Source organism: Mus caroli, unplaced genomic scaffold (genome assembly GCF_978045245.1).
Source record: "Mus caroli unplaced genomic scaffold, Mus_caroli_1 scaffold_2, whole genome shotgun sequence".
Classification (NCBI taxonomy): Eukaryota; Metazoa; Chordata; class Mammalia; order Rodentia; family Muridae; genus Mus; species Mus caroli.
In genome coordinates, this window is record NW_028227257.1 from 22,544,058 (window position 1) to 22,557,597 (window position 13,540).

The window sequence follows — 13,540 nt, forward strand, 5'->3', positions numbered from 1 at the left end:
GGCAAAACACCCATACACATAAAATACAAATAAATTTTAAGCAAAGTTTGTGTTATGTCAGAGGTTTGCCTACAAGGGTGGGGAATGAGAGGTGAGGGTTGGGGGTGAGCATATATTTAAAGTCAACTGGGAGCATTTTCAGAAATCCAAGTGGGCAGCTCAACTCAGAACGTTGAGAGCAACCTGTGGTTTCCAACGCTGCCAGCGTGAATTATCCTCTCTTGGAAGGAAGCGTTCAGTGGACTCATGCGTCGAAGTGAATGATTTTTTTTTTTTTAAACAAGTAACTGCAGCACTAATTATTGTGGCATTTCCTCAAATTCCCTTCTGTGCGGCTTACGCTGTTTTGCACTCATGCCAGCAACAACTGAACCTTCTTGTTTAGCTAGAGCCTCACCAGTAGGATGTACTGTGAGGGGGCCCAGGGTTTCCCTAGTCTGATCAGTGAGAGGCTCAGCCCAGTAGCATTGCTCTGGGTGTCTCCCTCCTGAGAAGCGCCGAGTGTCTTCTCAGGGTTAAGATCTGTTTGTTTTCCCCTCATAAACCATTTTGTTTGGTTTTGGTTTTTTCCTTCTCTGAACCTAGAGTCCCATGCACACTGGGCAAGCTCTATCAGTGGACTGTATTCCTTAGTCTTTCATTTGCCTTTTTATTATGAGACAAGGTCATAATCTGTCACACCGTCAAGCGGGCCTTGGGTTTATGATTCTCCTGCCTCATTGGGCCTGACTTCTATGCTCTTTCTTGTATTCCTAACCCGCTTTCCTATAGCAGATATTTCCCCCAGCTCATTGCCTATTTTTTAATGCACTCGTGCGTGCGTGTGTGTGTGTGTGTGTGTGTGTGTGTGTGTGTCTGTCTGTCTGTCTGTCTGTCTGTCTGTCTGTCTCTGGGATGGGAACTGGGGCTTTGTGCTCTGCCCCTGAGCTGCACAGCATGGTTTGCTGTCCTGTTTTGTGTTCCATGCAGTGTTTACCCGTGTAATCAATGCATTGATCTCCCTCCCTCCAACGCTTCTGGGTTTTTCAATCCTCATTTGTTGCTAGTCTCTCTCGATCATTTTCAGAAATGATCGAGTCTCCTGTGCTGTTTCTAGTTTTCTACCCGTATTTTGTTTGTTAGTTAGTCTTCATCCTGTGTTCGGGGTCCTACGAAATGTCACTTCCCGTGAGGCGGAGACTTGCATGCAGTTTTAGGGACAAGCCCCTTTGGCTCTGAGGGAGTGAGTCACATCACATAGATGGCCTCAGCTGGAGCTAGTGGGGACCTGGGATAGTCTTTAGATGTGATTCCACCCAAGAAGAGCACATAAAGTGACCCCCTTGGCCAGCGAGCACCACTAAGAATGGTCCTCCGCCTGGAGGGCTTTCTGTCCACAGCATCCTTAGCATCTCATTTGTCTAGCTCACTGCTATGTGCTCCACCCTCTGAGATTTGCCCGGGAAACCTCTGATGAGGGGATGAAAGACCAGCGACAGCCATGAAAACATACATACACGTGACATCTGGAGTGAGCAGGATGTGTTTATATATTTAGGAACACACATATATGTAGCAACATTTGAAGACCATAAATTCCCATGAGAACAGGGGAGGGGATGCGTGAGAAGGGTTAGAGCGAAGGAAGTGAAGGGAGATAATGATGTAATTGTAGTATAATTGGGGGGAATAAAAGCCCCAAACATCAAAGATGAACAAGAGCACAAATTCTGATTTCCAGCCAATAGGACCACAGAGGCCAGATGGGTGCAGTGGGGTACTGCACCCCTGTGCCAGTGTCTAATCATTTCTTTCTTTCTTTTCTTTTCTTTTTTCTTTTTTTTCCGAGACAGGGTTTCCCTGTGTAGCCCTGGCTGTCCTAGAACTCACTCTGGAGACCAGGCTTGCCTCGAACTCAGAAATCCGCCTGCCTCTGCCTCCCAAGTGCTGGGATTAAAGGTGTGCGCCACCACACCCAGCCTAGTCATTTCTTCCAGTACTTGTGGTCATTCTCTCCTGCACAAGGTGCTTGGTGATCCCTGGTTCCGTTGTGGGTGATGGTTAGCACATACAGGCTGAGTGGGGACCCTCAGTGTGACTCTGTTTTATGACACCTCTTTGGATGTGTGTCATCTTTGTGACCCTTCAGTTTGTTTTCTTCTTTCCCTTTAGCATTCCTTGAAGAAAAGAGGAACCCGGTCTCTGGGGAAGACAGATAAGAAGCCTACTGCACAGGTAGGACCTCTGTACCCCTCACGCTCCCTGCAGTTGGTAGTTTGGATGCCCAGACCAACTTCAAGTGTCCTGAGTAGTCCCCCAGAGGTCCCTATCCCTTTCCAATGTCTCTCCTGCCCTCCTTCCCCTATGCATTTTCTTGGCTTCCCTATTTAGTTCCTCCAAGCCCACTCCGACCCCATCCTTACACACTCCTGGAACCACAAGTTGATAATCCAACATAGGGACAGATAGACCCACGGGGAGTCAGTCCCTCTGCAGCTTGACTGCCACCCGACTGAGACAAATCACGTCAGCTTTCCAGTCTGTTTCCTCATGCCTTCCTGTTCTGTGGGTTTGTTGGAAGAACTAGATAAAAAATGTCATGTTGTGCACAGGCCAGAATCCTGTTAGCAGCCAGGGCACCTTTTGAACGGTTTCCCATTTAACAGTCATCGTGTGACAACAATGTTTCTGCCCACTTTTATAGATGGGGCAGGAATGGCCATAGTCACATGTCCGAAGGTCACCTGCTCCCAGACTTCCAGATTGTAGGTAGTGTGTCCTGGGCTCTCAATATCGATGTCCCTGCTCTCTATCCTGTGGCCTCCAGGCCTTGAGAGCCAAGCTGATTCACCCCTGTGTTCTCCGACAGTCAGGGCACCCCAGAATCCTGTGGCTGGGTCCAAGCTGACACTAACCTTCCTTGTTGTTGCCTGTCTCTGTGACCCTTGGGCTGAAGGAGGATAGCGCAGACCTGAAGTGCCAGCTACATTTTGCAAAGGAGGAGTCGGCCCTCATGTGCAAGAAGCTCACCAAGTTGGCTAAAGAGAACGACAGCATGAAGGAGGAGCTGCTCAAGTACAGATCGCTCTATGGGGACCTGGATGCAGCCCTGTCGGCAGAGGAGCTGGCGGATGCTCCACACTCCCGTGAGACTGAGCTGAAGGTGCACCTGAAGTTGGTGGAGGAGGAGGCCAACCTGCTGAGCCGGCGCATCGTGGAGCTGGAGGTAGAGAACCGAGGCCTGCGAGCTGAGATGGACGACATGAAGGACCACGGGGGTGGCGGGGGTCCCGAGGCCAGGCTGGCCTTCTCTTCTCTGGGTGGTGAGTGCGGGGAGAGCCTAGCCGAGTTGCGGCGCCATCTGCAGTTCGTGGAAGAGGAGGCTGAGCTGCTGCGGCGCTCCTCAGCCGAGCTGGAGGACCAGAACAAGTTGCTGCTGAACGAGCTGGCCAAATACCGCTCAGAGCACGAGCTGGACGTGACGCTGTCGGAGGACAGCTGCTCGGTGCTCAGCGAGCCCTCGCAGGAGGAGCTGGCAGCCGCCAAGCTGCAGATAGGCGAGCTCAGCGGCAAGGTCAAGAAGCTGCAGTATGAGAACCGCGTGCTCCTCTCCAATCTGCAGCGCTGTGACCTGGCCTCCTGCCAGAGCACACGCCCCATGCTGGAGACTGACGCTGAGGCTGGGGACTCTGCGCAGTGCGTGCCTGCCCCTCTGGGTGAGACGCTGGAGCCCCACGCCGCCCGGCTGTGCAGGGCCCGTGAGGCCGAAGCGCTGCCCGGCCTACGGGAACAGGCCGCTTTGGTCAGCAAGGCCATCGACGTCCTGGTGGCTGATGCCAATGGCTTCTCAGTCGGCCTCCGCCTGTGCCTGGACAATGAGTGTGCTGACTTGCGACTGCACGAGGCGCCTGACAACAGCGAGGGCCCCAGGGATGCCAAGCTTATACATGCCATCCTGGTGCGGCTGAGTGTGTTGCAACAGGAGCTAAACGCCTTCACCCGCAAGGCAGATGTGGCCTTGGGGAGCTCTGGCAAGGAGCAGCCCGAGCCCTTCCCTGCTCTGCCTGCCTTGGGCTCCCAGGGCCCTGCTAAGGAGATCATGCTGTCCAAAGACCTTGGCTCTGACTTCCAGGTAAGATGCTACATGTTCTGAACCAGTCACATGACAGAAGGACACAAAGCCCCAGGTACACAACTTCACAACTGCCCTGCAGGGAGCAGTCCTGGTCATCACCTAGAACATAACCAGCCCTAAGGCAGCCATGGTTCATCTCCCTGTTCTCTGGGATAACCTCCTGGTTTTATTCGTCTTTGAGCTTTATATAAATGGAATTCTATAGACTAAACACAGCAGTGCCTGGCTGTGTTCCCTTAGCCAACTATTTGCTGTTACAGGCAGGAAAAATAAAATTATTTATTCTCACCTAACTAGGAATAAGCCTGCCGACTCAGCAAACTGCCTGGTATGCGTTTACTATGGATAGGGATTAATTCTGAGGTCCTATCTTTTTGCTAAATTTCCCCCGGTTTTCTCTCTTTCCCTCTCCTCTTCCAGTGCTGGGGACACAATGCAGGACCTCGTACATGTAAGGCAAGAACCCTACCATTGAGTCACATCCCCGGCCCCTTCTTTTAAAAACATTTTTGAGCTGGGCGTGGTGGCGCACGCCTTTAATCCCAGTGCTTGGGAGGCAGAATCAGGCGGATTTCTGAGTTCAAGGACAGCCAGGGCTACATAGAAAAAAACTGTCTTGAATAACGGGGAAAAAAATAGAAAAAAAAAAAAAAAAGAAAGAAAGTTTGCATGTGTGCAGGTGTGTGTGTGTGTGTGTGTGTGTGTGTGTGTGTGTGTACCCACAGAAGGCAGAGCAAAGTGCTGGAGCCCCCAGAGCTAGAGTTGAAGGTGGTTGTGAGCTCCTTGACTAGAGTGCTAGAAGCTGAACTCAGGTCGTCCTTTTAAAGAGCATCAATGGATCTTAACTGTTGAGCCATTTCTCTAGGGCAGCCCCCTCCTTTTTCCATCTCTTTTGTAACTAAAATTATTACACGTATTTGGTGGGATTCAGGGGGAGCCGTTGTGCACATGTGGTGGTCACAGGAGTCAGTCTCAGATGGTCCTGGGGATCAGCTCAGGTTGTCAGGCTTGGTAGCAAATACCTTTACCTGGTAAGCTCGCATGCCAGATCCCTACACCCCACTTCTTTTTGGTTTTTTCGAGGCAGGGTTTCACTGTGTCGTCCTGCTGTCCTGGAACTCATTCTGTAGGCCAAGCTAACTCTGAACTCATAGAGATCTGCCTGCCTCTGTTCCCCCCACACTCCCCCCCCCCCAATGCTGGGATTAAAGGTGTGTGTCACCACCGCCCACCACCAGCCCATAATATTAAATTAAAAAATATTTTAAACTTTTTGATCAACTTTTGAGAAGCTTAGTCTTGATACCCATGACAGGCTACCCAGAAAAACTAAAACAGAAAAGACACTTGTTGAAAAATTTAAAATGCATTAGTGCAAAAGCAATATGGAAACATTTGAAGCAAAATATAAAAATAAACAAACACCTCGTGTCCCTACCTACCACTTCCTGCCGATGTCTCTGTACACCGTCTTGATTGGTGATGTTCAGTACGACCGTCATGTGCAGCATCCATGTGGGGATGTGCCTCGATGGTAAAGGACCAGCCTTAGTAGGCAGCACAGGTTCTATCCCCAGTACAGAACAGAAACAACCCAAAACTCCCAAGACAAATTTTAAAAATTAAATTAACAAAGCATAGGATTGAGCTGCAGTTCCTTCATTGTAGTTACACATCTCAGATGCCTGAGGCTAGCTGCATCCTGGGAGCGCCCCTCTGACCCTTCCCCACATAGCCTCTCCTGTGCCTGGGCTTGCCCTCTTAGCTTCATGTTATGGCTACTGTCGCTGGGCAGTGTGCTTCCTCACGCCCTGCATTCCCTGTCCGCAGGCTGGGATACCTTGTGGATGGTCCCCACCCTTTGTACTTAGCACGGGATGGGTGGTGGTCTGTAGAACCAGGTAGGGATAGGAGCCCCACTCGAAAGGTCCCACCGCCTAGCGAGGGGGAATTAATTAATCAGTCTGTCAAGCCTGTGAATGTGACATGAGAAATGGTTTTTATCAACCAGGAACTTGTCCTAGATCTTGAAGGGGCTCAGATCATTAAGAGGAGGAACACGGTAGGTCGAAGGAACAGGACAGAGTTGTGAGGCTGGGCTGCAGAGAGCGTGGAATGGTGTGGTTTTCATCCTGAGAGAATGGCGGGAGATTGCTGTGTATGGCCCTGCACTGCACGGGACCGGGCGGTAGCAGCTTCAACTGTGCTGATGTGGCTTCAGATCGCTTCTTGAAACACATGGGGAGACCCGTGTTGAGTCTCCCTCTTCCTGAAATAAGAGTGAGCAGGGACCACACAGGTCACTGACAGGGTGATAGAATTGTTTCAGAGGGCTTTGCATAAGAGCCATTCACAAAATTAATGTTTCCACTTGCCCCACATGCAATAAGCAAATGAGTTGCGGCCTCGAACCCTGGGAAGGTCGATTCACCCGGGCTCCCTCTCATGTGGACAAAGCCCATTATATGGCGGAGGCCTGGTGGGGACCTTTGTTGCACTCCTTGAGCCTCTCCCTATGGATCTCTTCTGCTTGTAGCCACCTGACTTCAGAGACCTGCTGGAGTGGGAGCCCAGGATCCGAGAGGCCTTCCGTGCCGGGGACTTGGAGTCCAAGCCTGACCCTAGTCGGAACTTCAGGCCCTACCGAGCTGAAGATAATGATTCCTATGCCTCTGAGGTGGGTCTAGGCTTAAGCAAGCTGTTGGGTGGAAGCCGATTGCCTCCCGAAAGCAGGCAGGGTGGCCCTTGGAGGAGGATGGTATAGGTTTTAAGCATTTAAACTTCTGACAGCCAAGGCAGAAAGAAAGAAAGAAAGAGAGAGAGAGAGAGAGAGAGAGAGAGAGAGAGAGAGAGAGAGAGAGAGAGAGAGAGAGGAAGAGAAGAGAAGAGAAGAGAAGAGAAGAGAAGAGAAGAGAAGAGAAGAGAAGAGAAGAGAAGAGAAAGAACAAAAGAGAAAAGGGAATTTGAATCAATCCCGTGGTCTAGTTAGAGGAAGCTTAGCTGGATATGGGACATGATATCAAACTGTAATCCCAGCGTCAGGACGCTGAGGCAGCAGGAGTGCTGAACTGGAGACCATCTTGAAATGACTAACTTATGTAGCAGAGAAGCAATGGCCTCTCCATTTAGGCTGTTTGAGTTCATGTTGTGACTCTCAGGTACGTCTATTCACTCTCAAAAATTGTCAGGTTTGCCACAGACAGAGCCTCATAGGATTGTTGGCCTGGCCTCCACGGGTGAGGATGAGGTCGGTGTCCGTGACAAGTTACATAGACTCAGGGATCCTGAGTGCTGAGTCACCCTGCTGGTCTGGTGGTGTGACCTTCGACACGTCCACTCCCATGGGCCCGGCTTTCCCACCACAACACTTATAATTCCTAGAGTTGCTAAGATTCTCTGATCTTTGAGAAGTTCCCTGTCCTCCTGAGCCTGGGAAGCTCCCTGGAACTGAAGGGTCCGACTGCCTAATGAGGTGGTCTGGATGTCCTCATAACCATGGCGAAGGAGGAAGAGGAAAAGTGCTGTCTGGGGCTGGAGAGATGGCTCAGTGGTTAAGAGCACCGACTATTCTTCCAAAGGTCGTGAGTTCAAATCTCAGCAACCACACAACCATCTGTAATGGGATCTGATGCCCTCTTCTGGGGTGTCTGAAGACAGCTACAGCGTACTTACATATAATAAATAATTCTTTAAAAAATAAAGAAAAAAAAGAAAAGCACTGTCTGGACAAGGAGCTAAGCTGTAGTGCTGTGTAGCCTTAGCTTTGATCCCCAGTCAGAAGATGGATAGACAGAAGGGAACGGAGAGAGGAGGAAGAGGAGGAGGAAGAAGAGGATGATGACTACAATGAAGCAACCTGAGATGCTTAGATCTCCTTTTCTGAGAAGAAAATAGGCTTGTTTGTTTGTGTTGGCTCTTTTACACCTTGGCCCCGTTTCCTTCATTCTTACCGAGTAGCTATGACTAAGCACAGTGTCAACCCCCAGTTCAAGAGCGATGTGCAGGGGCAGGCGCCTGACTTCTATTTAAGAGGTTTTTTTTGTTTCTTTGTTGAGCCAGGGTCTCAGTAATTATATTATGCTTACTTCAAACTTACCATCCTCCTGCCTCCCAACTTCCAAGTGCTGGGATTACAGGCACATGACACTTTGCCCAGATCTGCAAAGATTTTTAATACAGAGCAGATGTACAAGACACGCCTCGTATCACCGCAGAGACTGCCAAATTATATTATTGGCCACATTTTTTTTCACAGCAGGAACCTGCTATGCCTGGGACCATGTCCACCCTTCTGTTCCTGTGCAGCGTGTTAGAGTCAGCATTCCTGTTACCAGAAACACTTAATACTTGTCTTTTGCGATGGAGTCTTACTGTGTTGCTCAGGCTGGCCTCAAACTCACAGGTTCCGGTGATCCACCTGCTTCATGCCCACTTCATCTCATCTAAAAAATGTTGTTACTGGGGAATAACAGCAAAGTAGTGATGGATGGGGCTGCAGCTCAGTGATGAGGCACTTGCTCAGCACGTGTGAAGCCTTATGCCCAATCCCCAGCACCAGTGCACACACATGCACTCACATACACACACAAGCAGACACGTGTGTACACACACATGCACAGCACATGAACACACCCATGTACCACACATGCATACACATACATACATGCCTGCACACACATGCACACATACATGCATTACACATGGATACACACATGCACCGCACATGCATGCACATACATGCACATACACACAGGGACACACATGCACCACCCACGCATACACACACACACACACACACACACACACACATGGGGAAGGGCAGAGACGGAGAAAGGAAGGAGAATGGGTGCCTATGTCTTTTGACAAACTGAACACTTCTCTCCCTTTTGGTGCTTTGGGCAGGGTCTTGCTATGTAACCCACACTGGCCTCAAGCTCATGACTTCCTGTTTTGTAAGTAACATCTAGAATCATAAGAAGACTCTAGACGTCTGTGTTCCCTACTAGTCTATCTATCTATCTATCTATCTATCTATCTATCTATCTATCTATCTATCTATCTAGTGTGTGGGTATGTGCACATGGTATGTAAGTCAGTGGACAGTTTATAGGAGTTGGTTCTCTCCTCCCACCATGTGGGTCCCAGGGATCAAACCCAGGTCCTGACGCTTGGCTGCAAGCACCTTTATCTGCTGAGCCATCTTGACAACCCAAGAACAAATTAACTTCATTTAGCTCTAAATGCTTTTAAAACACAATTTCCCCCAGAAAATGGAGAATTTGGTTAACTTTTTAAAAATGATCTTACTCCATAGTCACTGAAACCCACAAATAAGCACAATTAAATTTCTGGGCAGCATTATTACATGAAGATACAAAGAAAATCAAGATCATTCTGTAGTTAACCACACCGACATTCACCATAGTTCTGTTATGTAACAACGCACAAAGACAGCATCTGTGACTGAACATCTGAATGGAACTTTACACATATGGATCCACTAAACACATCGGAAACCTCACTTATCTTTTAAATTGCGTCTAAATTTGTAATTATAGACAGTGCCCTAGCTTGGGAGTGGCAAGCACCTATAGCCCCAGCTACCTGGGGGAGCTGAAGCAGGGGATACCTTGAGCTCAGGAGTTTGCCACCAGCCTGTGAGACTCTACATCAGAAAGAAGTAATCAATTACATTTAATCAGTTAATTTGATCAATTAAAGAGACTATGAACAACATTGTGACTTACATTTAGTTTGCACAGGATTTTTCTTTTCTGCAGCTACATTTGCAAGAGAGAAATGTTAAAATTATATTGGGAGGATTTGACACGTACTGATTTGTGTAATTGTCCTGATGACCTGCTAGGCAAGGACAGTGCTGTGCCTGGTAGAGGTGACTCCCGTCCAGTTTTCTGTTGACTCCTTACTGCTGCTGTTCTTTGACCACAGCCTGTGTCTTCTCCTTCCTCCTTGTCTGTCCCCCCCACCCCACCTCTCTCCTGCAGATCAAGGATCTTCAGCTGGTCCTGGCCGAGGCCCACGACAGCCTCCGGGGCTTGCAAGAGCAACTGTCCCAGGAGCGGCAGCTCCGGAAGGAGGAGGCTGACAGCTTCAACCAGAAAATGGTCCAGGTGGGTTTGTACCGCAGGTTTGTGTTTTTTGGTTTTTTACTTACTACAGCTTGTCTCAGAAGGGAAGGTAAAGAGACCATGGGATAGCTCTTTGGTAGAACACTTGATCAGCACGTGAGAAGCTCTGGGTTCTGTTCCCAGCATAGGAAGAAATGAAACACTACTAAAAAGAAGGGGCAACACTGGGGAAACCCAAGCTTCCCCACCCCCGCGCTCTGCCAGTTTGTGGTTGTCAGCAGCTAGGCTGAGCTGGAGCCAATTACATGGTAATAGCTTTCTGGGTGATGGTGAGCCTGTTTAATATTTCTGGGTCTTGCTTTGTTGGGTTTGTTTGTTTGTTTGTTTGTTTGTTTGTTTGAGAAAGAGTTTCTCCGTGTAGCCCTGGCTGTCCACTTGGTATGTTGACTGGGTTGATTTTAACTCACAGAAATCCTTCTGCTTCTGTGTCCCGGGTGCTGGGATTAAAGACATTCAGCACCACGCCTGTCTCTGTTTCATCTCTTTTTTTTTTTTTTTTAATTTTTAAGAATTTTTACTTTTAATTACATGTAGATGTGTATGTATATGTGCATGCCTATGTAGGGGTGTGTGTGTGTGTGTGTGTGTGTATGTGTGTGTGTATATATGCATGTCTGTGTAGGTGTCTGCAGAGACCAGAAGTGTCAGGTTTCCTTTGATCTGCCTAATGTGGGTGCTAGGAATTGAATCCGGGTCCTAGTACTCTTAACCACTTAGCCATCTCTCCAGCTCTTGTTTCATCTCTTGGCCTCAGTTTCCTGTCTGTGAAATGGTGCCCATATCAAGCCTGGCTGTGGATCAGATCTATAATAGCATTTCTTTCTTTAAAAAAAAAAAAAGATTCATTTTATTTTATATATATTGAGTACACTGTAGCTGTCTTCAGACACACCAGAAGAGGTCATCAGATCCCATTACAGATGGTAGTGAGCCACCGTGTGGTTGCTGGGAATTGAACTCAGGACCTCTGGAAGAGCAGTCAGTGCTTTTAACCGCTGAGCCATCTCTCCAGCCCTTGTAATAACATTTCTTAAACTTTAATGTTGAGACTAGTGAGATGGGTAAAGACACTTGCCACCAAGCCTCACAACTTGGGTTTGATCCCCAGGACCCACACGTGAGAGAGCTAACCTGCCTGAGTCTTCTGACCAGCACACACATGCCACGGCACCCATACACATACAAAACAGTAAGAGAGTGTAAAAATTAAAAAACACCTCACTGGATGGTTCGTGGAAGCCTGCAGGCCTCATACTCCTCCCTTATAAGATACCCTCACTTTACCGATTGGTGTTGAGTGGTAGGATGAGCTGAAGAGGCAGGCAGACGGCAGACAGGAGCACAGAGCAGACGTGCTTTGCTCAGAGCTGTACATCCCAGGCCTTTGGCTCCCTTAGCTGTGAACCAGTGTTACTTACTCCCTGGGGTGCTTCTTGTTTCTCAGCCTTCTTTAACCCAGCATGCCTCTGCTCTGCACCCACCCTCTCTCTGCAGTCCCCACTCACCAGTATGAGCACGTGGGAAATACCTGCTGCTCTGTGGGTGCTCAGAGTATGGTGTCCAGAGATCGTTCCTCAGGCTGTTTGCTCGGGGTTTTGAGATGGGATCCCTCCCTGGCACCTGGGCTCACCTATGAGACTACGCTGGGCAGCTGAGCTTTCCATAGGTGGGTTCTGGAGAGTGAACTCTGATGCTTGTCTGGAGGGCACTTTAGTGACTGCTTTCTCCAGCCCACTGCTGCTGCTTGTGAGAGTTCTTCGTCCCAGGATACAATGGGCTGCTGGCGGTAGAAGCCCTGGCGGGGGTCCCCAGTAGGCACTTGCCATCAGTGTGCCCCTCTACCCTTGTCTGGTTCTGCAATCAACTGGGGTCTCCTTTGCTCACCCCTGTCAATGACAGCTGAAGGAAGACCAGCAGAGGGCGCTGCTGAGACGGGAGTTTGAGCTGCAGAGTCTGAGCCTCCAGCGACGACTGGAGCAGAAGTTCTGGAGCCAAGAGAAGAACATCCTGGTGCAGGAGTCCCAGCAGTTCAAGCACAACTTCCTGCTGCTCTTCATGAAGCTCCGGTGGTTCCTGAAGCGCTGGCGGCAGGGCAAGGTTCTGCCCAGCGAGGAGGATGACTTCCTGGAGGTACCGCTGAGCATAGCCTTAGCGCTGGGCTGGAAGAAGGGGGGCGTGGCACCTGAGTTCTGCCTCTTGCCCCGAACAGTACGGGGTTGGGGAGTGGGTCACGTGCTATCTGGACTGCTTGCCGCCGGGGTCTCCATCCTTTGAAGGTCTGTTGAATGTGGTTTTCTCAAACCAGGTGAACAGCATGAAGGAACTGTACCTGCTGATGGAGGAAGAGGAGATGAACGCCCAGCACTCGGATAACAAGGCCTGCACAGGGGACAGCTGGCCCCAGAACACGGTGTGTTTAACCCCTTCAGGTCCTACCTTAACTGTGTGTAACTCGTTCATTAATGAGCGCTTCCTGCTATCTTCTCAGTCCTGAGTGGACACAGGGTCTGTGGATGCTTATTGCTTGGATTCTGGCCCACCAGTTTCTCAGTGCTAGGGGGACATGCCAGGGTAGTGACAGAAGGCCGATGTCACAAGTAAGGGAAGCAGTTCATCTGTTTGTTGTATAGGAAACAGTGTTAGAGAATGGGGGTCCCGTGTCCGTGCGTTTCCATGGATGAAGAGGGGCTTGTCCAATTCAGAATAGGGAAAAAGAGGCCATATTGAACCCAGAGGACAGCATGTGCATAGGTGTGGCAAGGTGCGCTGGAGTGGCGCTGGTCAGTGGGACATTGTGGGAGGGTGAAGATATACCAGGCCAGGGACATATGAAGAGAGACCTTAAGTAAGAACTGTCAAATCAAACCACAGTTTGGAGAGGGCGGTGGAGTCACCCCCTAGGGTTCTATAGTGAGCTGGAGTGAGGGCGGGCAGTGTGAAAGGAACCAGGAAAGGGGCTTGGGATCCAGTCTGGCGCCATTTGAGGGACATCAGCCAGAGAGGAGAGACCTGCAGCCTGGTGCTCACTAAGCCTAGGTGAGGTTGTTTCTCTGCATTTGGGCAGAGTAGCTGCTCCTGGAATAGAATTCACTGTGTATGAGACTTGCTGCTCAGCTGAGCTATTTAGGACAGGCCTTCAGCCCCATTTTACTGGTGACAGGACCTGAGGAGAACTCTCTGGAGCTGGTAGGGCCCTAGCTGGACTCCTGGGTGTGTCTGCTATGCCAGGGCTGCCCTCCCTGCCTTCACAAAGTTCCTGACCAGGCCTTACTCTGCC

The 13,540-nt window shown here is 49.6% G+C and overlaps 1 protein-coding gene across 1 annotated transcript in view; it reads left to right on the top strand.

The window, feature by feature from the left end:
• Positions 1-13,540, top strand: part of Mtcl2 (microtubule crosslinking factor 2) — a 69,225-nt gene that overhangs the window by 36,195 nt on the left and 19,490 nt on the right. Inside the window, exons 4-9 of the mRNA XM_021156739.3 lie at positions 2,152-2,214; positions 2,936-4,111; positions 6,651-6,791; positions 10,120-10,245; positions 12,163-12,393; positions 12,569-12,673. Of these exons, the coding sequence (XP_021012398.2) occupies positions 2,152-2,214; positions 2,936-4,111; positions 6,651-6,791; positions 10,120-10,245; positions 12,163-12,393; positions 12,569-12,673 (1,842 nt within the window). The remainder of the gene's footprint in view (positions 1-2,151; positions 2,215-2,935; positions 4,112-6,650; positions 6,792-10,119; positions 10,246-12,162; positions 12,394-12,568; positions 12,674-13,540) is intronic.